Source organism: Aspergillus novofumigatus (genome assembly GCF_002847465.1).
Source record: "Aspergillus novofumigatus IBT 16806 chromosome Unknown P174scaffold_1, whole genome shotgun sequence".
NCBI lineage: Eukaryota > Fungi > Ascomycota > Eurotiomycetes > Eurotiales > Aspergillaceae > Aspergillus > Aspergillus novofumigatus.
The window spans coordinates 3,976,204-4,001,316 of NW_020194274.1; the positions used below are offsets into that span (position 1 = coordinate 3,976,204).

General features: G+C 51.1%; 10 protein-coding genes across 10 annotated transcripts; 7 read left to right on the forward strand and 3 right to left on the reverse strand.

Moving 5' to 3' along the window:
- Positions 1-693: 693 nt before the first annotated feature.
- Positions 694-2,283, reverse strand: P174DRAFT_509284 (MFS general substrate transporter; the record flags this gene model as incomplete). Its single annotated transcript, XM_024831537.1, has 3 exons — positions 694-1,539; positions 1,638-1,928; positions 1,984-2,283. 3 exons carry the CDS (start codon positions 2,281-2,283, stop codon positions 694-696), a joined length of 1,437 nt encoding a protein of 478 aa, XP_024687869.1.
- A 998-nt stretch (positions 2,284-3,281) lies between these two features.
- Positions 3,282-4,273, reverse strand: P174DRAFT_416962 (uncharacterized protein; the record flags this gene model as incomplete). The annotated part of the gene is made up of 3 exons (XM_024824556.1): positions 3,282-3,299; positions 3,376-3,883; positions 3,942-4,273. 3 exons carry the CDS (start codon positions 4,271-4,273, stop codon positions 3,282-3,284), a joined length of 858 nt encoding a protein of 285 aa, XP_024687870.1.
- A 690-nt stretch (positions 4,274-4,963) lies between these two features.
- P174DRAFT_361025 (uncharacterized protein) lies at positions 4,964-6,404 on the forward strand (the record flags this gene model as incomplete). Its single annotated transcript, XM_024821759.1, has 2 exons — positions 4,964-5,149; positions 5,202-6,404. 2 exons carry the CDS (start codon positions 4,964-4,966, stop codon positions 6,402-6,404), a joined length of 1,389 nt encoding a protein of 462 aa, XP_024687871.1.
- A 514-nt stretch (positions 6,405-6,918) lies between these two features.
- Positions 6,919-8,127, forward strand: P174DRAFT_509286 (dihydrodipicolinate synthase family protein; the record flags this gene model as incomplete). Its single annotated transcript, XM_024831538.1, has 2 exons — positions 6,919-7,658; positions 8,019-8,127. 2 exons carry the CDS (start codon positions 6,919-6,921, stop codon positions 8,125-8,127), a joined length of 849 nt encoding a protein of 282 aa, XP_024687872.1.
- A 1,196-nt stretch (positions 8,128-9,323) lies between these two features.
- On the forward strand, positions 9,324-11,486 carry P174DRAFT_383022 (cation diffusion facilitator family transporter; the record flags this gene model as incomplete). The annotated part of the gene is made up of 5 exons (XM_024823141.1): positions 9,324-9,402; positions 9,461-9,507; positions 9,569-9,655; positions 9,730-10,050; positions 10,103-11,486. 5 exons carry the CDS (start codon positions 9,324-9,326, stop codon positions 11,165-11,167), a joined length of 1,599 nt encoding a protein of 532 aa, XP_024687873.1. The 3' UTR covers positions 11,168-11,486.
- A 799-nt stretch (positions 11,487-12,285) lies between these two features.
- On the forward strand, positions 12,286-14,358 carry P174DRAFT_427492 (putative manganese ion homeostasis (Fr); the record flags this gene model as incomplete). The annotated part of the gene is made up of 2 exons (XM_024825438.1): positions 12,286-12,636; positions 12,688-14,358. The coding sequence occupies 2 exons, from the start codon at positions 12,286-12,288 to the stop codon at positions 14,356-14,358; spliced, it is 2,022 nt and encodes a 673-aa protein (XP_024687874.1).
- Positions 14,359-16,569: 2,211 nt separating this feature from the next.
- On the forward strand, positions 16,570-18,321 carry P174DRAFT_416966 (sugar porter family MFS transporter; the record flags this gene model as incomplete). Its single annotated transcript, XM_024824557.1, has 4 exons — positions 16,570-16,667; positions 16,726-17,054; positions 17,108-17,569; positions 17,618-18,321. 4 exons carry the CDS (start codon positions 16,570-16,572, stop codon positions 18,319-18,321), a joined length of 1,593 nt encoding a protein of 530 aa, XP_024687875.1.
- Positions 18,322-18,684: 363 nt separating this feature from the next.
- On the forward strand, positions 18,685-20,891 carry P174DRAFT_437715 (putative ab-hydrolase associated lipase). Its single transcript, XM_024826371.1, has one exon. It carries the CDS (start codon positions 18,864-18,866, stop codon positions 20,790-20,792), a length of 1,929 nt encoding a protein of 642 aa, XP_024687876.1. The 5' UTR covers positions 18,685-18,863; the 3' UTR covers positions 20,793-20,891.
- Positions 20,892-22,135: 1,244 nt separating this feature from the next.
- Positions 22,136-23,987, forward strand: P174DRAFT_509291 (putative oxalate decarboxylase; the record flags this gene model as incomplete). The annotated part of the gene is made up of 7 exons (XM_024831539.1): positions 22,136-22,412; positions 22,467-22,560; positions 22,663-22,837; positions 22,879-22,946; positions 23,001-23,121; positions 23,173-23,677; positions 23,745-23,987. The coding sequence occupies 7 exons, from the start codon at positions 22,136-22,138 to the stop codon at positions 23,852-23,854; spliced, it is 1,350 nt and encodes a 449-aa protein (XP_024687877.1). The 3' UTR covers positions 23,855-23,987.
- Positions 23,867-24,911, reverse strand: P174DRAFT_437718 (uncharacterized protein). The gene is made up of 3 exons (XM_024826372.1): positions 24,202-24,911; positions 24,137-24,172; positions 23,867-24,069 (listed from the first exon to the last, which is right to left on the reverse strand). The coding sequence occupies exons 1-3, from the start codon at positions 24,733-24,735 to the stop codon at positions 23,905-23,907; spliced, it is 735 nt and encodes a 244-aa protein (XP_024687878.1). The 5' UTR covers positions 24,736-24,911; the 3' UTR covers positions 23,867-23,904.
- Between the last annotated feature and the right edge of the window lie 202 nt (positions 24,912-25,113).

Sequence of the window (25,113 nt, forward strand, 5' to 3'; positions counted from 1 at the left end):
GACCTCAGCCAGAGCAGCCGAAGCTGCAAGAGGAGCAAGAAGGAAGGGGATAAGAGCGTGAAGCTTCATCCTGAAGCAAAGGGTTGGTACAGTTTAGGATTGGTTACTGCTTTGATAATAAAAGGACTTAGTAGGTAGAAGAAGAAGTGGGTGGGTGAGAGAAAGAGGAAGAGGTCGATGGTTGGGGGTGTAGGTGGTATGAATAGACAGAGTCTTGTGAAAACAGTGATGAGGGAGGCAAATCTCACGAGTAGAGTGAATGTCAGTGAAACAAGCACCTAGAAGTGCGCAGGATGTAAAGTGACTGATTTACCACTGTATTCTTACTAAAAATAAGCCCACTGCTATACTTTGGAGTATGAGATATGGCTTAAACTCTTAACACCCAACTTGCTTTATCATGTATTCAGTGATCCTCTCTCCTCTGCTCGAGAAATTTTGCTTGACCACTTCTATCTCCTTCGAGTTGAATATGCCTGGCAGCAACCTGTGAGTCTCGGATCCATCAGCTTTGAGTTGATTGTCTCGAAGAAGTTGAGATTCATCTATACTAGAAGTCTATCAAGGCAAGCGTCGGCGATTTGCGCCCTCAAAGACTTCGTTGCATGCTTACGGATCAAGCTAATGCTTATACTAATAGATGTGCAGAAAGAAGAGCCACCTCTATGATCACTGGTCCGTAAACGAGCTATGCTATTGAGAAAGCAAGCCTTCCTTTTGAAGCCGCCAACTATGCCCAAAAATGAACACCATCCATGCTAACGGACTCAAACTGACGCACAAAAAGCCAAGCAGTGTCCCTGTCCAACCTACATTGATTCGGTCGATAAGCGGTACGGCAGCAGCAGTTGCGCCTGCTCCAAACAAGCATCGGAAAAAGTTCGTTGCAGCGGTGGCGGTAGCTGGCTGTTCAGCATGACAGTCGATGATCAATGTTGTCAATGTACTGGTAATCCCGGATAATGCATGAGCCACAAAGAACAACATGAGAAGCAGTACAGCCACGTGAACTTCAAAGTTAAGAACCCAGGCATACACCACAATGAACACGGAAGCGAGGTATACGAGTGGGAGAGCGACCTGAAGCCTGGCCTTCTCCAAGGGAAAACTCGTAAGTTTGAGTTCTTTCTTGTCATGGATATCAAGTCCCACATGATGGGCAAAACGTCGAAAATTCCAGTTCATCAAGGTTCCGGCTGTCCATCGCGAGGTCAGGCTTCCGCCTCCGTATGATAGATAGCACAACCCGATCTGCAGGGCATTGAAACCATAGTGCTTTCCCAGCTCGAAGGGAAGGGTCGTCGTGATGGAAAGATAACCCGCATATATGACGGCGCTGAAAAGGATGGTACACGCAGCTTCCTTGTCCCAAACCAGTTTGAGAGTATTCCAAGGGCTCGGACGCTGCTTGAAGGTGGCTATTGTCTGGTATTGAGGAGGTGTCGAGTGGCGACCTGGAAACAGGGCGTCCTTCAATGGATAGTTCCATTTCTGTGGGGCAACGCTGCCGTTCCCTACGACGGCACGGCAGGTTTCAGTCTGCAGTGTGACAACCAACAGGAGCAAAAATCCAGCAAAGATCGTCAAAAACCAGAACGCGCTCCGCCAGCCAAGGTAGTGCGTGAGGATCCCCCTACTACTGGCCCAAGCGCAGGGCCAACGGTCGCTCCTAGCACTGTGTATGCCATATATTTTCCGCGCTCCGCACCAGATACCACATCAGCTGTTGTCGCAGTGCCTACAATGGCCACAGTGCTGCTGAAAATACTCTGGAGAGACCGAAGTACGATGAGTGCGAGAAAGCTTGTTTGGACGGCCAGACCGACATTTATCCCAACATACAGAATCAAACTGATCATGAGGGTAGCGCGACGACCTGTCTGATCTGACAGGCTACCTGTTACCAACGGCGCGATTCCTTGAAATACCTAGGCTTTGACTTAGCCTATTGCCATTGGCTTGAAAAGGAACGCAGAAACTCACCTTGAAGGAGGTGACGGTAAGATTAATGGTGTGGTTTGACACATGAAGATCCCGCGCCACTGCTTCAATCCCCGGATAGTAGATGCTGGCCGAGAGCGGAGACAAGAAAGTTGCCAGAGAAGCGATCGAGACAGTCAAAAGCTTTTCTCTCTGAGACAACACACTATAACATGGCCCGTCAGATTCTGGCTCACCTTCTTCCTCTGCTTCACATAATGTCGGTAGCTGCTTCTCCACCGGAAACTGGCTGAGTATATCTTGTTTCGAAGGTATGGGCCCTGAGTGCTTTTCGTCTCCCATCGTGCTCTTAGTCAATTGAAGAGCATATAATCAGGCTTTCTTCTCAGATAGCCTCTACAGAAGCCCCAATTTGCTGGATTATTTTACCATGCAGTGCTGAACGAGTCCTCGATGTCTAGGCTAAGCCGGTTCAACTCTGTGCACTTCCTGGGGTTGGCGCGACCCTTCTTATATGTTGTAGATAACAGCTTACTGAATGGAGCAATTCGGTCATTCTTTCGTTAAACCTTGTATAAATGATTCGGCCCAGCACATTCCAGACTGCCTCATATGTGGAGATCATCTTCAGTGCTTGGTAGTGCTAAACTAATATCAAGTGCTTACATGATGCAAGTACCCCTTCCTTCCAAAGCAACTGTCTGTACGACTCTTCACCGGACACGTCACACAACAGGGTGGCCCCTCGATTGGCAACATTCTGATTTGCATACTGACGGCTCTCACCCTGCGGATGTGTGACGTTTCTTCTTGGAAAAAGATCCGATCTCGGTAGGAGTACCTGACAGACTGATGAGGGAACTTGGATGACTGGGAAAATGAAATGAGGCCAAAGCAGAGGAACATGGAAGATCGACGGACCTTACATGCTTGTAGCCCCTTGCATGGCCAACACTTCCCTGTATGACGACCCGGTGAAGCTCCTCACCAGGGCCGGCTGTTATCAGAACACGCACGTGTCTCGTACGAGAAGGATTTTGCCGGAAATTAAGTTGGAACTAGATCATCATCATTCCCAGGATGCGCGCGGTAGAATGTCGTACATTCTATAAACCAATCGCACGATGCCATCCAGGTCCCTATGGCTTGATAACCATGGCTGAATTCACCCCCGCAGAGTACTCCATACAATATATTTCATACCCTTTCAAGTACTAAACATTGCCCGGCTTCTGCTGCTTTTGCGAAAGGACGTTGATATTCATCAGCTCAGTACACAGCTGTAAGACGAAATGATTCCAAATCCACCAAGCACATGAACTAGAGAGCCCTAACGAGGTTTAAGTTTCAGAATCCCTCTGGTAAAATTGAGGTTAGCTCAGGCATGTGAAGAGACTGCCATCTAGACCTAGACTGGGTCTCACTAGACCGTACACTGAACTGCAAGAGGGAAACACAAGCTTCATATAGTACTCCAACTTCAATTGTATCACAGAGCACAGCAGCAGCAAAGTAACATGTCAACCCGTCTAGGCTCTGCTTTTGTCCCTTCTCGAGGAGATCCAGCTCGGCAAGCAGCGTACAAGCTGCAACGATTCGAAAGCTCTTGAGCTCGCCATAGTCGTTTCTGCGACGATACGTGCTATCGTGATTCTGTTCTCCGGCAACTTGGAAACACGCAAGGCAGAGCTCTAATGTTTCGGTGCTAGTTTTATGGTCTGTACGTGGAACCTCCACCTTGCGATGTCTATGCATCTGGTCCGTGATCCACGAGGCAATACGCTCAAACTCGTCCGCCAGTCTCTGCGATTGATCGCGTTGTCGACGAGTTTGCACGCCAGACTTGTTTATGACGGAGCCGATAAAGACCTCTAGCTTGCTAAGCGGCTTGATACGGTGGTCGGAGTAGTTGTTTCTCGCGGAAAAGATTGCGTCCTCGTACCTGAAGTTGGTCAGTAACTGTATGGGATTATGGGCAAGAGAGCAAAGGGAGGACTTACGCCTGCCGGATACGCGTGGCTTCGTCTACCCAGTATTCGCATGACTTTGGCGAGAATGCATCGCAGCACCTGGTGGTGGGCCATATAAACTCGTCCCAGAAAAATTCTTCATCTGGAGCGGTTCCCGAATGGATCTCATCGAAACAGATTTTTCGCTCGTCTACCGCCCGGTACAGCTTTCCATGGATCTTTTCGGATCTGTAGTACTTTCGTGGCGGCTCGAGGTCATCGTCTTCGTCATCTGCGGTCTGCAAGACATATCGATCCAAGTAAATGTCAGATTTCGCATAGATGTGCGTCCGAGGCCCTGGAGCCAAGTTGCGTATCCACATTGCCGGTCAGTATAATACTCAAAGTGTCCCATCAGAAAGGTGCGAGAGAGAGAGAGGGGAAGAGTGCCAGGTAGTGGAAGCTTAACAAGTCTGGCCTGAAGTTGTTCGCTTTTGGAAGCTCACCCAACTCTACTGGAATACCCGTCTCCGAAAAGTCGACCGCCGTCGAGTATAACTGAGCAAGTCTTTTACATTCCGGGTGAGCTGTGCCTTCATCCTTCTACTCTGTGTTCAAATATACTCAAGGACTTCTTCTGAGAATCATATCATTGAGGTGGTATTATCGACTGCTTATGTGGTTGTAAGAGCCCAGAGCAAAAGTGTCATAGATTTGGCTGTTCCATAAAAGATGTTTATACCAAAGACAGTTCAGATACCCACTCTAGATATCCATAATACAGGCACTTCCTGCTTTCTGCTGCATCTTTTCTTGTTACTATTGCACAAATCCCTGGCCATCATGCAACATCATCAGTAGTACGCTTCTGCTCTTTGCGCAAATAATCTCTTTGTGATTTGTTGAGGCAATGCAAGTATCATTGTCGGTGAATACTAAGGGTTGAGCAACACCAACCGCGTCAAGGAGCAAGTGAGCCATGGTTGAAGACGATCAGGCATCCTCACCTAGTTTAACAGGCTTTACGCAGCCAACATTTTTATCTTTTTCCCATGCCACCCCTCCCCCTCAGTATGGCTTCAAAACTGGTCCCCGAGATAATAATCCAAATCCTGAAGAACTTCGAGACCGTGGAAGAAGTTGTGATTTGCGCTTCAGCATGCAGGCGGTTCCATGATGTGTGGCTATGCCATGCTCCTCAGATAATATGGACTACTGCGCAGAAGCAAATACTGGCGTTTGACGATGCCTTGATGGCGGTAAGTAGTGCAATCCTGTACATGATATCAAGAATGACAAATGAGTCTCCAGGTTCGAGCGACGGAAATCGTCCTCGAAAGCTTCCAGAAAGAAGAATTACCCCCAGACCCGTTCCCCCTTTCCACGTTGAGTGGTGCCGTTCGCAAACCGTCGCTCAGAAAATTCCGGCAGGTGCGCGACTTTGAGCATCTGGCCAAGTGCGCCGAACAGATCTATGTGGAAGACGAGGAGGACTTGAAGAATGAAATACAAAATGACCAGCCAGACGGCGCTGCACTGTGGGTTCGATGGAGAGAGCGATTCCACAGTTCTATCTACCGAGTCCTCCTGGCAGGCGCCGTTCTCTATCGTGCATACCAGGAACCGATGTACATGGCGGCGAATTGGGGACTACCGAATCTTCTGGAGAAGTACGTCGAAGCCCTGACATCCGGTGACATGTCGAGCGAACCAGTGGGTGGAGACGAGCTCGATTATCTCATGACCTTTAAGCCCTACAATCTTGGAGAGAGTGGAGGCATTCATGGTGACTTCAAGGGTCTGGGAGAGTTTCTTGTTCTGCAAGGCAAGAAGCGCGCGCAGCAGCAAAAGGTTCACGTGCAAACCATAAAGATCCTTCCCCCTTTTGCAGCGCCTCAAGGCCTTAGTCCCTCAGAGGCAGCTGTTGTGTTCGTCGAACTGGGTCAACTGCTTTTTGCCTTGGAGGCTTTGACTGGCATTCAGGACAGGCAACCGATCATCGTCAATGGGAACGGCTCCGAAGAACATGGGAGAACTAGAGTTGCCCCGGATCTTCTCTACAAGCCTGCCAGAACGACTCCTGTTGTACTATTCGGTACCTTTTTCCCGGAGTACATCTCAACTCCCGCAGCGGCAGCGGATGCAGTGGACTGTCACTTCGTCGCTACTCCAGTTCCGCGTGCGTTACAGACAAGATCAGGGGTTGGGTTTCAGCATATCTACCAGTTCCTGTATGATCTGTACCAAATGGCGGGCCGTGACAATGAATTCTCTTCCCAGAACCCTGCGCGGTATCCCCATCATCAATTCTTCGAGTACATGTTCACAGAGTACCTGGGTCTTCGGTTCGTGGACAGTGAGTTTGACTGTCATTATGATGAGTTCATGGAGGATGGCTTCATCTTCGCGGAACGAGATGATCTTCTCACTGCCTCGGAGTTTACTGAAACAAGTGATATGACAGCCTTAGCGGCATTATTTGAGCCAGTGGCTTCAACTATTGGAAAGACTTGAGGATGTGTTCTGGTCTATTGCTTTGTGATTGTTTCCTCAACCAGATACTTTTGCGCCATATTTGCTTGATTAATTGGCTATCACTGAATTGGAGAGTAGTTCTTTTGACTACTAAACAATGAAATTATTAAAGACGAACCTCGATGGCAAGGAGATACTTCTGATCCTTGGTCGGGTATACTACGCATAATGACATAGCTATGATACTCTCTTTGACGAACACCATCACACTTGTAGCCTATACAGCCGCTATTCATTTATTGAAGTGCTAATGTCCATCAAAATACGCCAACCCATCTGAATATGGCCGATCAAGACGCCTCCAACACCCCAACACCAACACCATCTACTCCCAATCGCACCGCAACCAAACCTACTCCAGCACCAACAACCCTCCTTCAGAAGAACACCCCGCCGAGCCCTCAAACCAGGCCTCTACGTCCCGCTCCTCGCCTTCTTCTCCCCCGAAACCGAAGAACTCGATGAGTCCACAGTCGCCCGGCACGCCATACGCATGGCCAAAGCCGGCGTCATGGGCCTCATCACGCAAGGCACCTACGGTGAAGCCGCACACCTCTCACACACAGAACGGGCCCGCATCACCCGCACCACCCGCCACGCCGTCGCAGCAGCGGGATACCCGCAGCTCCCGCTAATCGCAGGCTGCGGCGCGCCATCCACAAGCGAGACGATAGAGCTATGCCAGGATGCATACGAGTCGGGGGCTGACTACGCGCTCGTCCTCCCTCCTTCCACCTACAAAGCGCAGTACACGCTTCCGAGCCTAAAGGCCTATTTCGAGGATGTGGCTGGTGCGTCGCCCATCCCGGTGCTGGTGTACAACTACCCCGCCGTGACGGGCGTGGACCTCGACGCGGAGACTCTTGCTTCGCTGGCAGGGCATCCCAATCTCGTCGGGTGTAAGCTTACCTGTAATCATATGGGGAAGATGAACCGACTCGTTGCGGCTGTGCAGCCTGCAACGGCTGCGGAGCGGGGCTCGGGGTTTATGTGCTTTGGAGGGTCGGCGGATGCGACGCTGCAGACGTTGGTGGGTGGTGGGTCGGGGGTGGTTGCGGGGTTGGCGAATATTGCGCCTAAGGCGTGTGTCAGGCTGGTTGAGTTGTATCATTTGGGGGAGATGGAGGAAGCGAGAAGGCTTCAGGGGGTGGTTGCGAGCGCGGATAGGGTGGCTACTGAGGGCGGGGTCGGTGCTGTCAAGAGTGCATTGAGAGTCTGGTTTGGTTATGGAGGGTATGCACGGAGGCCATTACGGGGGATGGAAGAGGAGGAAAGGAGGGAGAGTGGTGCAGAGGGGTTGAAGGAGGTGGTAGAGCTGGAGAAGAGGCTGTAGTGCATCTGAAGGGAATAATCTAATGTGTGATGGCCGATGAGCACATGCAATCAGACTTGGGCATTTCGGTCACCGAAAACCCGGCAATCCTGGTCCGAAGCCACTGCTGCCCCGAACATACGGTCGGGATATTCAAGTTTTCGATACTGATGGAACAATAGACACCTTTCCAGGGGGCAAGTCCAATAGGACTCCTGAGTATCACAGGTGGAGGATGGCAACTGCAGCAACAGCCACGGGTGATGGATCTGATGCGGAAGATCCGCGTGTATTGTATTAACTGCTCATGATGAGACCTCGTCCCTCGAGACATTCCAAGAAATCAAGCTCACCTTATCTCTCAGGACATCTTGTTTCATAAATCTCTAAGTGCATATATTAAAAGTAGAAACATGTCTTCAATAGAGAGTGATCAAGGTGAAAACAATAAATAAGCCTTTTTAGCACAGTATGATGCTAATTAACCCTTTCCAGGTTCTTGGCTATGCATGTGCACGAATTGATGGACCAGTGTAAAGAATGTAAGGTACTCTAAATCACCGCTAATGTTGCCTGGAAGGGAGCCTATTGGGCTAGGGCTCTATCTCGACGGAGCTAGTGTAAGACAAATGCATGCAGCAGGTCATGTCCGTTTCCTGCAGCTACAATTTCTTGCCATGGTTTTGAATTTGGCAGTACTGACGAAAGGAGCGGGATTGACGGCTTGCTCGATTCAAGAAGAGCAATTGGACCGGCAGCTCAAGGGTTAGGACATACCTGATGCAGAGAACAGTCAGTCATGTCATGTATATCTTCCTCCTGTATAGTCACTCATCACAGTGACACCTAGTAAATGGTAGGATGACGTTAGTTGTATATCTTGTCTTTGATGTAGTCTAGATTCCATCTAGTGCACGAACCTTTTAACCTGAAAAGAAAGCTATAGAATCCTCTCATTCACAATATCTGTGTCAAGGCTCTCAGCAACATCGATGGAGCATGGGAGAGAGTCAATGGCCCCACAATCCAGAACAAAAGGATAATGAGACATCAAAGAGTACGCGACGCGACAAACAAACAAGGAGAGGAATGCAGTCTAACTCTCGGAGATAGGTAGTAGCTAGTATGCATTCAACTTGACCACAAAAATAAAAAAATAGTTACACTGTAGCGCTGTTGAACTAGGAATGACAATAACGCCACATCGGACCGATCGGACAAATTCGTTTGCTCCTACGGACCAAACCATAGTACGTAGTACCAAAGCCTAGTTCGGCAGTAGGACGGAAATGCGTCAGTCTTTTGCCAGGAACTCCATCCCTCTTTCTATCCTTTCAAACATCCACCCCCTTCTTTCTCCTCCCTTCCTGAAATACCTATCTATTTTCGCGTCTCTTTCCAACTCGTTATCCTTTCTCTTGTCACATCCTTTTCTACTTTACCTATCATCTACTTCGTCCTCGTCCGATGGTGTGTTTGGTATCTGCCACACCTCGGTAGGACCCGTCAGACTGATTCAATCAGCATCATCTATCTCTCTATACAGATAATCGCGCCACTGTGCGCGTCGCAAGGCTACAGCAATCATGGGCCTCTCAAAAACGAACAGGATTTTGATCCTGCTGGTCATTGACACCGCATTTTTCCTCCTGGAATTAATAGCCGGTCTGTCCGCTCTCGTCACCATGCGCAAGATGTGTCTTTTGGCTGATGCCATTCATAGGTTATTCGGTTCATTCACTCGCTCTCGTGGCCGACTCCTTTCATATGGTGAGCCCTTGATCCTGAAGATACTACCTGAGATTATAAATCGCATACTTACTGGGCAAAGTTGAATGATGTCATATCGTTATTGGTCGGATTATGGGCTGTCAAGGTTGCCAATCAGGAAACCAAGTCGAACACGTACACCTACGGGGTAAGATTTTCCCATATCTTTCGCCTATGCAATCAGATCAACAAGAGCGAGGCTGATCTTTCTCTCTGTAACAGTGGCAACGTGCGGAAACTCTCGGTGCCTTGGTGAACGGTGTCTTCCTCGTCGCCTTGTGTATGTCCATTTTCCTAGAAGCAATTCAGAGACTCGTCGAGCCACAGGAAGTGAAGAATCCGAAGTTGGTTTGCATTGTTGGATGCTTGGGCCTCCTATCGAATATACTTGGTCTCCTCCTCTTTCATGAGCACTCTCACGGCCATGGACATGGAGATGACCATTCGAACGAAGATATCGAAGATGTCGATGCGGCGGAACAAGGGATTGCTCATGGTCATGGGGAAACTACTGTGGCGGACAAGCGGGCTTCTACAGCTACTGTAATTACTTCCCGTCCACTATCTACACTCCTCTGGCTAACTGAAGTAAAAGCGCGACGATGCAAACGGTGGTACCGAACCATCTTCTCCTTTCTCGCGAAAGCGCCGGACTCTGGATTCTCAACGCAGTTCTCGTCGGTACAGCACTGGGACCGGGCGTGGTATCTTGGGTGTTGAAGACATTCAGGTTCACCCTGCTACGATGAGACAGGAGATCATTGCTGCCAGTCGGAATCGCTTCGATGACGTGTCTTCCGAATCGGACAGTGACCAGCGAGAAGGTGACGAGGGGGACGGTCAGCCGTCGGAGCGAACGAACCTTCTTGGCAGCAAGGACAGAGCGACCAACTACACCAATGAGAGCGATACAGCTCACAAGCGGCGAGAACCCACAGGTGATGACCACATCCACGAGTCCCACAACCACGCGCAACCAAAGCCCAAGGAAGGCAAGCATACTCACGCACATGGACACGATCTTAACATGCGTGGGGTCTTCCTCCACGTTATGGGCGATGCGCTTGGCAATATCGGTGTGATCGTTTCAGCTTTAATTATCTGGCTGACCGACTACTCATGGCGGTTCTACGTCGATCCTGGTATCTCTCTGGTGATTACAGTGATCATCCTTGCATCTGCAATTCCGCTCTGCAAGGCCGCGTCTCGCATCCTTTTGCAAGCAGTGCCTGCAGGATTGAGTATTGATCACATCAAAGAAGACATCGAGCGTCTTCCTGGCGTCATCGGATCCCATCACTTGCATGTGTGGCAACTCAGTGACACCAAGCTTGTTGCTTCGATCCACATTCAGGTGGACACGGAGATCAAGGGTGAAGGATCCGAGCGTTACATGCGTCTTGCCAGACAGGTGAGGAAATGCCTACATGCTTATGGAATCCATTCGTCCACCATCCAGCCCGAGTTCGCCCCGGACAGCGATGCGGAGGACAATCATGCGCTTCCTTCATCGTCTCGTGGAAGCAATGATGAACCCTCCGGGTCCAGCAAGCTGCCAAGTCTAGCCCCAAGCTTCCGAGAAGGAGATCCTCAGGCGTGTCTTCTTGAATGCGGGGAGGAATGCGCCCAAAAGGGCCAATGCTGCCCCAAGAAGTCGTAGATAATCGATTTGATCTCATGCCTATGTGCAATCAATTCATTATGATGTTTGGTCTTGGCATTTTTATTAACGGTCCTTAAAAGCATGCTCTTCCGTTATCCCTTATTTTTCCATACCCTGTCATTGTATTATTACGACATGTTATCTCGATGCCTCCATCCTTGCTCCTTATAGATCCATTCGAGTTCGGATGGTCCTTCTGAATGGACGGATAATGGGTGACTACATCAGTTGACAGGCTTCAACTGCATCTTGGATGTCAATTTCAATGTCCCTAATATAGATTCTTATCAACTGCAATGGAATGCTTCTAAAGCTGATTCGCTTGCTTCTAATGATCCACGGGCTGATTAGGTATAAGCATGTGCCACATATTCTAGACGCCTTGCGCATGCAATATTTCGGCCCAGGTACCCTCGAACATCACATGATAGGCTTCACTGAGATAGCTCATTATCCATAAAGATTGGTGGCTTGCTTCTTCCAACGCTCTTAAATATCCATAAGGGTTATATGGCGGTTGAGATCAAGAACGCTTTCCCGCGTTAGGTCGAGCATTATCCAAAGCCCGTGCCTTGGGAGAAACTCACATGATAGTAACCTGTTCATTTGCCTGTTTTTCAGAGAATATCAATAAATAATCCCAAGGACAAAGTCCCCCTCAACTATGGCATCACAATTAGATGATGATTCATCCTATGTGAGCTGTCCCCCACAGTCCCATTCAGTCATTGTTATCGCCCTACCTCTGGGTACATTGTTACCCCACTAAACCCCGGTCCCGCGTGACCTTAGGGCGGCACTGCTCATCTACTAAATCAGGAATGGCAATGGTCTTGGCGGCCGTAGCTTTTTGCTCCTAGGTACTATTATTGTCAGCTGAGATCTCCTTGGCCACGACAATGATGGCTTAAATGTTGCCAACCACAGCCTACTTGTATTTTCTGACATTTCATCCTACTCATCAGTTACACTCCTTTACTTTCCTTTTTGCAGTATGATACCCTTATTCATTTGAATCGCCAAACCCTCCTGTTTCACTTCGTGTCATCGAGTTTCGAGCAATGCGGCCTACACACTAGGCCCCCTGCTTATCTCCTCGACTCAACAACACAACGATGAGCTACTCCTATCCGCGCAGTGACAGTGCCCATGCTTATCGACCGTCCCGCCGCGATCGCTTTGCCGAGCCTACCAGTCTTCACGAGTGTCTAACCCAAGCGCTACCGTTGTGGGCCAGAACATGGGTTACGAGTCTACGCGAAGGGAGAATGCCTGCAGCACTCAGCGAGGCCCGAAATGATTACAATGGAGCTGGACTTCAAAAGATCTGCCGACGATTCGTGAGTCGTGTGTTCAGTGTGCCGATCGCCTTGATACTCTTGTGGGTTTTGACGCTGTGGTGGGGAGAACGGACTGTTTTCCAGGAGAGTCTGGACAAGTGTGTCTGGGACAAATGGGAGAAGTGGGTTAGTGATCTGGACGTATCTCTGTATCGATGGAGTGCTAACTTTTGGTAGCCCCGGGATGCCACACCCCATCACGTTGTGTTTATCGCAGACCCTCAACTTGTCGATCCTCATACCTACCCCGGTCGGCCATGGCCCCTTTCAACCTTGACGGTCAAGTACACGGACCAGTATATGCGCCGCTCTTTTACATCTATCCAAAGAAAGCTAGGGCCCGACTCGGTCGTATTCCTTGGTGACCTGTTCGACGGAGGGAGGGAGTGGGGCACATCGTCGACGACGAGCCCTGAGAAGCGCTATCAGCAATACAAGGATTCCTTCTGGAAGCAGGAATATCATCGATTCGTTAAAATCTTCTCTGATCGGTTTCATGAGGGTGACGGACATTCTACGGAGCCGCGAGGTCGACGGATGATTGCCAGTCTACCGGGCAATCATGACCTGGGCTTCGGATCGGGTGTTCAGGTGCCCGTTCGTGACCGGTTCCAGTCATTCTTTGGCCAAGGGAATCGTGTCGACGTGATTGGGAACCACACGTTTGTATCGGTCGATACGGTCTCATTGAGCGCGATGGATCAGCCCGATCCGCAGACAGGCAGCTCCGGTACTGGAGCAGGGGATGGAGAGCAGCCTAATGAGCATATTTGGAGGGAGGCGAAGGACTTCCTCGATGAAGTACCTCGGCATATGGCCAAGGCCGAGACGGAGGAACTGCTTATGTTGCGCAATGAGACTCAAGCGAGCAAAGGCCGTCTCTTCAAGCACGACGCCGTGCAGGTGTTGGAAAATGCGGTCGTCAAGGAACCGCAGTGGGAAGCTCTTGGTCTTCCGACGATTCTCTTGACCCATGTGCCGTTGTACCGCAGGCCGGCTACACCATGCGGGCCTTTTAGAGAACGCTATCCTCCCTCCTCAGATGGGGAGCTTGAGGAGGACGAGCGAAACTCATTGAGGCTTGGTGGAGGCTATCAGTACCAGAATGTTTTGACACAGACCATTTCAAAGGATCTGGTTTCCAAGATTGGTTCCAATCTGGTGCAGGTGTATTCTGGCGACGACCATGACTACTGCGAGATTTCCCACCGCGAGTTCAGTGGTTCGCCTAAGGAAATCACCGTGAAGAGTCTCAGCTGGGCAATGGGCGTCCGTTACCCTGGCTTTTTACTCACCAGTCTCTGGAATCCTATTGATCCGACAACGGGGAAGCCGAGTGAGCGCGCTTCGTCTACGATCCAGAACCATCTTTGCCTCCTCCCGGATCAGCTGGGGATTTTCATCCACTACGGACTTCTTTTTGGATTTACATTTACCATCCTTCTCATCCGGGCAATTGTTTTAGTGCTGTACTTCCCAAAGCCGACCTCAGCCGATCCTGTCCTGCCTCTCTCCGAACAAGACTTGCACACCTCTTCGCCATCGATCAGCTCCATTCCCCCATCCTCCAGTACGTCCAGCTCTACACTTCCGTCACCGCGCGGTCTGGCCAGTCGCGCTGTGAACGCACCACCCCGGCCCAAACCCTACCATGATGCTTACCCTGGACTAGCAGAGTACGAGGCCGAGCAGAACTCCAAGTGGAGACCGCCGAGCGATGAATATCGGCGGAAACACGGGGCAGGCCGTTCGACTCTTGCCAGGATCAGAAGGGAGCTAATTGGTTCGGTGCAGCTTGTGGCCAGCGTCGTGTTTGCATGGTATTTCTTTTTGATCTGGAGGTGGTAATTTGGCTACCTTAATAAAGTAGAAGTATTTTTTTTTTCAGGCATGGTATGATATTGAATCATACAAAGCACTTTCATCCTAGAGGACAACCGTACGCAATATCATTTACTGTACCTGGAGCTTTTTACTGTACCTAGAAATCGACAAGAGCTGCCAGATCACTTTTTAACATTTCCTGGGTCTGGTTACTAGCCAGAAACTTGGAACTCGAGTCAGCATTCTAAGTTCGGTGGCAATTAATGATCGGCAAGGTTCATGGTGGCGGCAAGAAATCACTTAATAGCGTTTGGGCTTGATGATCCTGATTCTTGGTGGTTCTTGTTTTGTGGCTTGAAGCATTCCAATCTACGGTTACCGAATATTAGACTACTTGTCATGGGAAGAAAATAAGACACCACGAGGAAGGGACGGGACAGGAACTGTGTACCATCAATTTGGATGTCGATTGAGAGGAATATGAAAGATGTGATATCCCTTGCTTCGTAGGGTTACACCCCAGGCGGGGGAGCCTGCAGTAGTCAGTTCTACGTCCTTGTGAATGAGTGATTTATCTCAGAGACATATTAGTCTAAGGACTATTCTCGAAGTGATCAGGCCAGCATAGGCTACTACCTCTCGAGAGGTAGACTGTCAGACATTGACTTGACTTGAAGAAACCTTGGTATCATACTGTATCCTGATAAAAACAAACCCACAATATCCGTGGCGCAGGAAAAGACAAAACTGTTGGATCCATGGTTGGGGTTCTATTTGTTTCTACTTTCTCATATTCAACCGGTTTCTGACTGCTTCAGATTGATCCAGATTCTGGTCTGTTATTAGATTGTATTATTGTTACCTAAGTGTATGGACAGAAATTGAAGTTTTACCGAGAGTCCCCGTTTTGTCCCTCCGTACTGTAAGTCTGAAAGCATGTCAGACGGCCGCAAGCAAGGGGGGAATTTGCCTCGAGGGCCCAGATTAGGATCAACTGTCGGGTGCGAGAATATTCTCTCGGTCTCAGCTAGTAGATAGACTAGACTAGATACCAACAAGACTTGATTCTCAGTAGTCAAGCCACGCCACTGAAATAATTTCCACTTGGCAATTAAATTCTTTTGGGTTTTCTATTATTACGCACAAGTGTAAATTGGATGTTTTGCCGAAAAGTGGCCGGGATCGTGCTGGTGTAACTGGCCCGAAATGTCACGAGGGGGCCGACAATCATGCCCGATTCCGGCATCTCCAGGTTTTCTTCCCGACTCCGGTGTTGCTCTACACCTTACTTTAGAAACACTCTACAGGTCCCGCATTCGGCCCTCTCTCGGTTATTCTTCCCCAGTCAGTAGAACAGAACTAACCAAACTGTGCGAGTGCAGACCGTCTCACTTTGACTCTAATTCTGGCCACATCTCGATGATGCCGCTCAGAGTGTACACCGGCGAGAAGTTGGCACCGTCCAGGCCTTCAGGGGCCCCTAATTAAAAAAAAAAGGAAAAGTTTATCCCGCCATCGACGTAGCTGATCAACCCCAACAACCAATGAACCATTCGGTGCTCCCGAACCGAGTGGGTTTCTGGAATTCGTCTACTGCACCGACTATTTGTTTTTTTCTGTCTCAGATACGGTCTGACCTTGGTGCCACTGGCCAATGAAGCCTCAGCACCTCGGACTACTTCCCCATTCCGAATGCAAACGGCCTCGTATGTGTCCTCCAGTCCCCACGGGCTGCAGACCGATTCGGCATCCCATACGGTGACCTCCTCCAGTCCCCGTTTTCCTCCAGAGAAACTCCGGACTCCAGACTCCAGACACGGCCGGGATAGTGGAGTCCAAAATTCAAACACGCAGCTGGCTGCTGTTACGCTGTCCCGTGGAATGGCCGTTGTTTTGAAAATAACTGCGCCAGGAAGCTGATTGCGGCCAACCAGCAGTCGTGCTTTGCCTCTGTGGATATGGCGGGGTTATCCCCAGGCCGAGGGACCCCAGGTTCTCCTTTTCACTCACGTTGACTCTCAGGAAGCCGGTTCGGGGAGTATAAAATCTCTCGTGTACCCCGGGGTGATCGTCAATCCTTGACCTCTTTGTTCTCTTCCATTCCCATCCTCACCTGCCATTGTGCCATTATTTTGGATATCTTGTTTCCCGTCGAGACTTCCATACTCCTCCAATACTCTTGGGTTTCTAGTCATCTCACTTGTCCTTTGCACACTACTCGACTAGATTTTCATCATGGGCTTCATGATCAGAAAGCCCGATGATGCAGTGGGCTCTGCGGCTCCTGCCATCATTATTGGTTTGTTCGTTGCGTTTGGTGGTATTCTGTTCGGGTAAGTCTCTCAGGCTCATTGACCTTGGCACAACAGCTGATCAGAGGACTGCACATAGCTATGATACCGGCACCATCAGCGGCATCCTTGCCATGCCGTACTGGCGCAAGCTCTTCTCCACCGGCTACATCAATCCTGACGACAACTATCCGGATATCACATCCTCTCAATCGTCGATGATTGTCTCCCTGTTGTCTGCTGGCACTTTCTTTGGAGCTCTGGGCGCCGCGCCTGTTGCTGATTACTTTGGACGACGCCTTGGTATGATTATCAACTCGGTCGTCTTCTGCGTTGGTGTCGTTCTTCAGACCGCCGCCACTTCGATTCCGTTGTTCGTCGCTGGCAGATTCTTCGCCGGATTGGGCGTCGGTCTTCTTTCGGCTACTGGTATGTGACTCATCTTTTTGTCCATCCTGATGGCCGTGTACTGACAGAACCAGTTCCCTTGTATCAATCCGAGACAGCTCCCAAGTGGATCCGTGGTACCATCGTCGGAGCCTATCAGCTGGCCATTACCCTTGGTCTGCTGGTTGCTGCTATTGTGAACAATGCCACCAAGGACCGTATGGATACCGGCTGCTACCGGATTCCAGTTGCCATCCAGTTTGCCTGGGCTATTATCCTGGTGACTGGTATGCTGGTTCTTCCAGAAACCCCGCGTTTCCTGATCAAGAAGGATAAGCACGAGGCCGCCGCTAGGGCTCTAGCCCGCCTTCGCCGCATGGATGTCAACGATCCAGCCCTCATTGAGGAACTGTCCGAGATCCAGGCCAACCATGAATACGAGCTCAGCATGGGTACTGCAAGCTACCTCGAGATCCTTCGCGGCTCCATCGGCAAGCGTTTGGCTACCGGTTGCGGTATCCAGGCTCTGCAGCAGTTGGCCGGTGTCAACTTCATCTGTATGTTCCTCATTTCTTCTAGTACTCGAACTCTGCTAATTTGTCTAGTCTACTACGGAACTACCTTTTTCAAGGCCTCTGGCATCAGCAACCCCTTTATCATTACACTCATCACCAACATTGTCAACGTGTCATCTACTTTCCCCGGTCTCTACATGGTTGAGAAGTGGGGTCGTCGTCCTCTGTTGATGTTTGGAGCCATTGGCATGTGCGTCAGCCAGCTTATCGTCGCCATCGTTGGCACTGCAACCTCGTCCGACGCGGCCAACAAGGTCCTGATCGCCTTCGTCTGCATCTACATCTTCTTCTTCGCCTGCTCCTGGGGACCTGTGGCTTGGGTTGTGACTGGTGAGCTGTTCCCACTCAAGGCCCGTGCCAAGTGTCTCTCCATCACAACCGCCACCAACTGGCTGCTCAACTGGGCCATCGCCTACGCCACTCCTTACATGGTCAACAGCGGCCCGGGCAATGCCAACCTGCAGTCCAAGGTATTCTTCATCTGGGGTGGCTTCTGCTTCATCGCGCTTGTCTTTGTGTACACCTGCATCTACGAGACCAAGGGTCTCTCTCTCGAGCAAGTCGATGAGCTTTATGGCAAGGTCTCCAGGGCCTGGAACTCTAACGGTTTCGTCCCCACGGTCCACTTCACCGATGTCCGGGATGTGGCCGAGGGACACCGGAAGGCCAGTCTTTCCCAGCTTGAGGCCGATGCTCAAGAGAAGCACAAGCTTGAGCATCTGGAGAAGGCGTAATCTGTTTTTTTCCCTCTTATCTTTGGAAGCATGCATATTTGGTTTACTGGCAGTTATTATGGCGCATATGGAGATACCTGGACTTTGATGACTGATATGTTAGATGAATGATAGATCATTAGATCATTCTTGAATTTTTACGTCGCATCCATGAATTCCTAAAATAGTTTCCTCGATGACACCTGAGGCGCACTATAACTATCCCATGGACGCCTCAGGCCGGGTCAGGCACTATGACCGCATGGCTGTGGAGGGGTAATATGATTGGCCGGTGGGCCCAGCAACGGGCCCGCTCTCCAAGTTCTTGCACATGAAAGGCCCTGAGCTTGTTCTGAAACCGGAATCAGCAAGGAGTCCGTGCGCAATCTCGTCGATATAACTATTCATGGAGGATGACCGAAACCCGGGTCAATGTCCACAATGACCTGTTCTGCGCCACTCGTTCACTTGGGTTTCCCTTTTCCCGTCCTTCACCTTGAATATGGCAAAATGAGGGCCTTTTCCAGTCTTTGCTACATTGACTACCCTCCGACACCATATCGATGGCACCACGCATCGCAGAACGGCGCACCAGCCTCGAACCCACACAGGAAGCTGAAGATGCTACAATACACAATCGGGCCCCGAGGATCCTCCTCCACAGTGACCCGAACCCCATCGACGTCCGACCTCCCACACCGAAAGCAACTGGCAACCTCCTCCGCTCCAGTCCCGACATTGAACTAAGGAACCTGCGGACCAGTCGCGAAGACGAAAAGGTCGAATCAGCGGTGACCGCGGTGGTGGCGGACGGACTCCTGGGAGACACGCAGAAGCAATTGCAGCCGCCGCAGCAGCAGCAACGGTACCACCCCGACACCACTCTTTCGGAGCATCCGCTGTTCCCGCCGCTTCCCTCGTACAGTCCGCCTTCGTTTGCGCTCACCGTGCGCTGCGTGGCGCTGCAGTGTGTCTCGTTCGTTCTGTCGCTGTTGTTTCTGGGGATTGTTGTGATCGGTGCGCTTGTGGGTTTCGCTGGGACCCAGCTGGATAATCTGCGGATGAGGATTAGTGGTGAGGATCCTAACGCGCGGCGGAAATTCTATGCCGAGGAGCGCGAGCGGCAGTTAAATCGTGAGAAGGAGCTTCGGAGGTGGAAGCGACGGCAGGCGAAGAGGGATGTGGACGAGGAGGCGCCGGATGAGTGTCCGCCGTTGGAGGGCGGGAGGGACTTGCTTGTTTGTGACGTTGGGTATTACGCGAGGCGGGTGGGACTCGACGTGGAGACGTTCAAAGTCCAGACGGAGGATGGGTTTATTATTACGTTGTGGCATGTTTATAACCCGCAGGAGTATACGCCTTCGTCTGAAGAGGAGAGGGGGCCGCGAGGCCCTGATGTGTTTACTGGGCGGAGAAGGCTGGATGCTTCTAGTCGAAACCGCCGGTATCCTGTTCTGCTGGTTCATGGGCTATTGCAGAGCGCTGGTGCATTCTGTGTGAACGACGATGACAGTCTGGCTTTCTATCTTTGCAAAGCCGGGTACGACGTCTGGTTAGGCAATAATCGCTGCGGGATGACGCCGGAGCATACAACGCTGTCGATCGGTGATCCGCGGATGTGGGCGTGGAACATCCGGCACATGGGTGTGCTGGACTTGACCGCGCTTATTTCGCGGGTGCTGTTTGAGACCGGGTTTGAGAAGCTGGGGCTTGTGTGCCACTCGCAAGGCACCGCGCAGACATTCGTGGCGTTGTCCAAACACCACCGCCCGGAGCTGGGTAAAAAGATATCTGTGTTTTGTGCCCTGGCGCCGGCAGTATATGCCGGACCTCTGATCGAGAGATTGTACTTTCGATTCATGCGCGTCATACCGGCAGGCATGTTCCGGACTATTTTCGGCATCCACGCCTTCATCCCGATCATGATGACCGTCCACCGCTTTCTCCATCCCCGCATCTACGGGGCGTTGGGGTATCATGTCTTTGCGCACCTGTTCGGCTGGAGCGACGTCCGCTGGGATCGCGGACTACGCGATCGCATGTTCCAATTCGCGCCGGTGTATATAAGCAGCGAGACGATCCGGTGGTGGTTGGGTCAGGGCTGCTTCGCGACGCAGCGGTGCATTCTGGCGAGGATGGAAGACACCCTCGCCGAGATGGAGGAGGATCTCCGTCTGCAACAAGACGGAGACCAATCGGGCTCGCGGACCGATACCGCCTGGTACGGGCCGCAGACGCCCCCGTTTGCGCTGTGGGTTGCGGGGTCTGATGCGCTGGTCGACGGGCGGCGTCTCCTTCAGCGGTTCCGAAGCGGACGCGAGCCGCATGTCCAAGTGGTGCATTCCAAGGTGGTCGAGGAGTATGAGCATCTGGATGTACTGTGGGCCATGGATGCGGTGGACCAGGTGGGTAAGGAGGTGCGAGATGTTATATACATGACCATGCCGGAGGAGGCGCGGAAGTACTGTCGGGTTCCAAAGGGTGTTCCATGACACGGGCCTTTACATTAATGACTTGACGGCGATGAGATATGATTGGTTTACTTCGATGTTCAATAGACATTGCATATATACAGCATATCTAATTCATAGACTATACCTATACCTCCCCAGTCACGTCATTCCCAAGCCACCAACCACACAGAATGCAATTAACATAGCTGCCTAGCGCGTGACCAGACCGCATACCAGGCTAACCTAGCCTTCCTACAAGGACTAGAGCATACGTACGCCCAATATATCCAGGATCCGGTATCAAGATATTTCCCTCGACAGGTACACAGTCGAGTACGACATTGCCCTCGTGCGGGGTGGGTAGGCTACCATCCCATCGCCACACCATTTCAATCTTAGAAATGGACATCATACCCAACGATCGTCTCAATCCCCATGCCGTACCTACCCAGATACCGACAACATCGCCTAACAGAAACTGGAAACTGGAAATAATGTAGCCTACGAAGCGAAAGTCGAAGTGGAGATCCTGCAGGGGTGTACCTATTCTTGGTAGCGGGTGTGACTCGTCGTGCGGGGATATCAAGTACTATTCCTACCGTTGCTATAGTATACAGTGCTATAGTAAGGATGTGGTGACGTGCTGGGTAAGTACAGGCCGTAGTGTGGTGCAGTGCAGTGCAGTGCAGGTGGAGAGCGGGTTTTACATATACCGGGTTTTATGGTTATAGTTACCTATATTTGGAGATCGGTTTCGGAGGGGTTTCCGTACTGAGTTAGGGTTGGGATAAGGTGGGATGCGTCGGCTTGGCTTGTAGCTTGGCTGGCTTGGTTCGCTTGTTTGAGTTTGTGTGAACCGTGTGATATGAGATGGGATGGAATAGTATGTTGGTACCTGTCATAAGTGCTTGGTTTATAGTACTGTTTGTGATATGTGTGTTGGTGTTGAGAATGTGTACATGTGTACACTGCTGGGATCCACCTGGATAATGTACTGACCGGTACTGCAGGTATCGACTGATGTTTCTGTCATACCTCAGAACGAGCAATAGTCCCACTAATGTCTGCTGTCACATTCTTGATTCTAGAGGCTATCTAACCCCTCAAACGGCCCATTGGCCTGCTATGTTCACTTTCCCCCCTCACGGGACTGGTCCTCTGCCTGTCTGCTATCCCGAAGATCTTCTCTCATGAGGGGTAACCGTTGCCAGTCGAGAATGCCTGGACCGGACTGGACTGGACAGGTAGCATCCGTCTATCATGCGACGGTGAGGGTACAGACTGTCGAGTTCGACCCTCTTCTTCTCCTCACTGAACTGTGGTATATAAGGGAGTCAACTCACGCAGCGAGTCCGATTTCGAACCAAATGAGCAGAGTCACAATGAAGTCTATCCACATTCTGCACGCTTTCTTTTTTGTTCTCCCCTGTGCCAATGGAGCTCCCACGGCTCAGCCTTCGAATCCTCCATTGAGAGGATCGGAGGATCTGCTCGGTTATTCCTCCTCGAATACGATCACGGAGCAGTCAACCGAGGTCAAGTATACCCTGGTGACTGGGCAAAAGGACGATGCCAACAACGGGGTGTATCTTGACTTTGAGGGCGTGGACAATCCCCAGCCTATCCGGGGAGATCTGGGAGGGTCGGACCCAGGACCAAGTATGTTGTCGTTTGGCCTGCATGGAAGGAGAGTGGAAGTGGCTGACAGCGCAGGGAATACGTACTATGATCAGATCAATAGTGATAAGCTGGCTCCTCCTGGGACGGATCACGGTCAGACGATCAATGCGCAGTGGCCGATGGGTAGGTATGTCTTACCTAGATGGCGGTGGAGCATGCTAACTTGCCACAGGACTCAGTCATAACAGGTAGGCTTGCCCTCTCAGCTTGAAGGAGGTTGCTTATGAAGTAGACTCGGGCATGATGGGGCTGGATGGGCCCGGCAGGAGAATACCAACGTCATGCCGGACGCAACAGCCATGGCCGGTGTTGACATGAGGCTTGAACCCGGTGCGTATCGGGAGCTGCATTGGCATGTCGCGGCGGAGTGGTCGTTGGTCCTCAATGGATCTTGTCGTATTCAGGTATGATTTCCCGTCGTTTAATCGACGTTGCTGACCGTCAGGCCGTCAATGAGAATGGGGAAACGTTCATCGACGATGTGAGCGAAGGTGATGTCTGGTTCTTCCCTCCGTAAGTCACCAAGTCACACCTCACACCCTCAATGGACAGAGGCTAATCGACTAGGGGCGTTCCTCACTCCATCCAAGCCCTCGACACAGGCGTCGAGTTCCTTCTCGTCTTCGATGACGGATCCTTCTCTGAGGATAATACCTTTCTCGCCTCTGAAGTCTTTGCACACAACCCGGTATGCGCCTGCACACCACCAGGACGAGCGATGTTTGCTGACAGGCTGCAGAAAGAAGTCCTAGCTAAAGACCTGGGTGTCCCCATCACCGCATTCGAAAACCTCCCCGAAGACGAACTGTACATCTTCCCCGGCACGCCAGCCCCTAAGGACATCGAAGCCCAGAACGTCTCGACAGCCGCCGGCGTTGTCCCCAGAACGCAGAGCTACTCGTACCACTTCTCCGAGCAGCCGGCCCACGAAGTCGCCGGCGGATCAGTCAAGATCGTGGATCCCGTCACCTTCCCCATTGCCAGTAACTTTTCTGCTGCCGTCGTGACCGTCAAGCCGGGTGGGATGCGTGAGATCCACTGGCATCCGAGCAGCGATGAGTGGACGTTTTTCATCCGTGGCCAGGGCCGCGCGACGCTGTTCTCGGCACCCAGTACGGCGACGACATTTGACTACCGTGCCGGAGATGTGGGGTACTTCCCTCAATCGAACAGTCACTATATCGAGAACACGGGGGATGAGGATCTGCTGTTCCTTGAGGTGTTGCAGGCAGACAAGTTCACCGGTAGCTCTCCTCTCCTCTCCTCGCAGCTGTCTCTGAGTCATGCTAACGGATACAGACATCGCACTAGGGCAGTGGGTTGCATCTACGCCGCGGCAGATCGTGGCAGATACGCTGAAGCTGAGCAATGAGACCTTGAGCAAGTTGAAGACGGATAAGCAGTATGTTGTTGCTGGATAACGGATAACGTACATAACAAGTACATATCAATCATGGACGAGTTGAATCAATCAAGGCGCATACGGCGGCGGCAGCTCCGCCTCCTCATCACTGACACTGGACTTATCATCGTCCTCTGACTCGCTCTCCTCTTGTAAAACCTTGTAATCAAGCCTCTCAACTTTTGCATCGGGAGCGGCAGCGGCAGCATCAGCATGCTTGCCCTTCTTGCTCTTCTAGTCATCACATCAGCATCAGCATAACCTAACCCCAGAGTGAGAATAGAAAAATTGGATAGCTTACATCTATCTCCTCAAAAACAACCTCCCCTCCCCAACCCTCCCCACCAACCTCCCATTCTTCCAAACCCCGAACCGCAACCTCATCCCCCTAAACTCCGTCCCGATAACCACACACTCACTCACCTCACAGTCCGCCAGCACCGCCCTCTTCACCCGGCTCTTGTACATGTCCACACGGTCCAGCTTACTCCGCCGTAGGAGAGAGTGCTTCACGCTCGAGTCCACAATCGTGCTCCGCCGGACAGTGCCATCGCTAACCGTGCTGGCGCGGATCTCGCTCCGGCGCAGACGGCGGATATTTGATAGCGAGGAGTTGCTTGCGTCGAGGGAGCGCGCGGCGGGGACGTTGAAGAGGGTTGTGTTGGTGAGTGTGCAGCGGCGGGCGGAGGAGTTGGTTAGTGTGCAGGAGTGGAGTTTGCTGCGTTTGATGCTGATGCTGGCGTTGCTTGTAGCATCAGGTGTTCTGGTGACGGAGGTGTTTTCCACTGTGGAGCGGAATATGGAGTCTGCGGGGGTGAGATTGGTGAAGGTTGTTTTGGTGGTGGTGGAGCGGGTGATGGTGGGGGAGGAGGTGGTTGTTTCAGTAGGTGGTTTTGTCATTTTGCTGGTGTCTTGTCTGTTGCCTGCTGTTGCTATGTTGGATGAGGATGATTGAGAAGGTATATGAGGGTGAAGATATGTATTCTGGAATATGGCTGCCTGGTTGCTGACGGCCTGATCCTGGTAAAGAATATATGTTGCGACTGGCTATTCATTGTTTGTTACGAGGTTTGTGGCTGTGGTTCTATTACTATGTAATAGTGCACAGCCATTACTACCCAGGTAGTTGCCAGTATGGATAGTGAGGATATCCCTGCCTTTGAATATGTCATTAAATCTAGATTTAGCTAAGATAAGATTCTCTTGGTATACTCTGTATTGGCGTTGAAGAATATATTGCTTAACAGCTCCAGCTCAAGTTGAGAGAACATCGAGGAT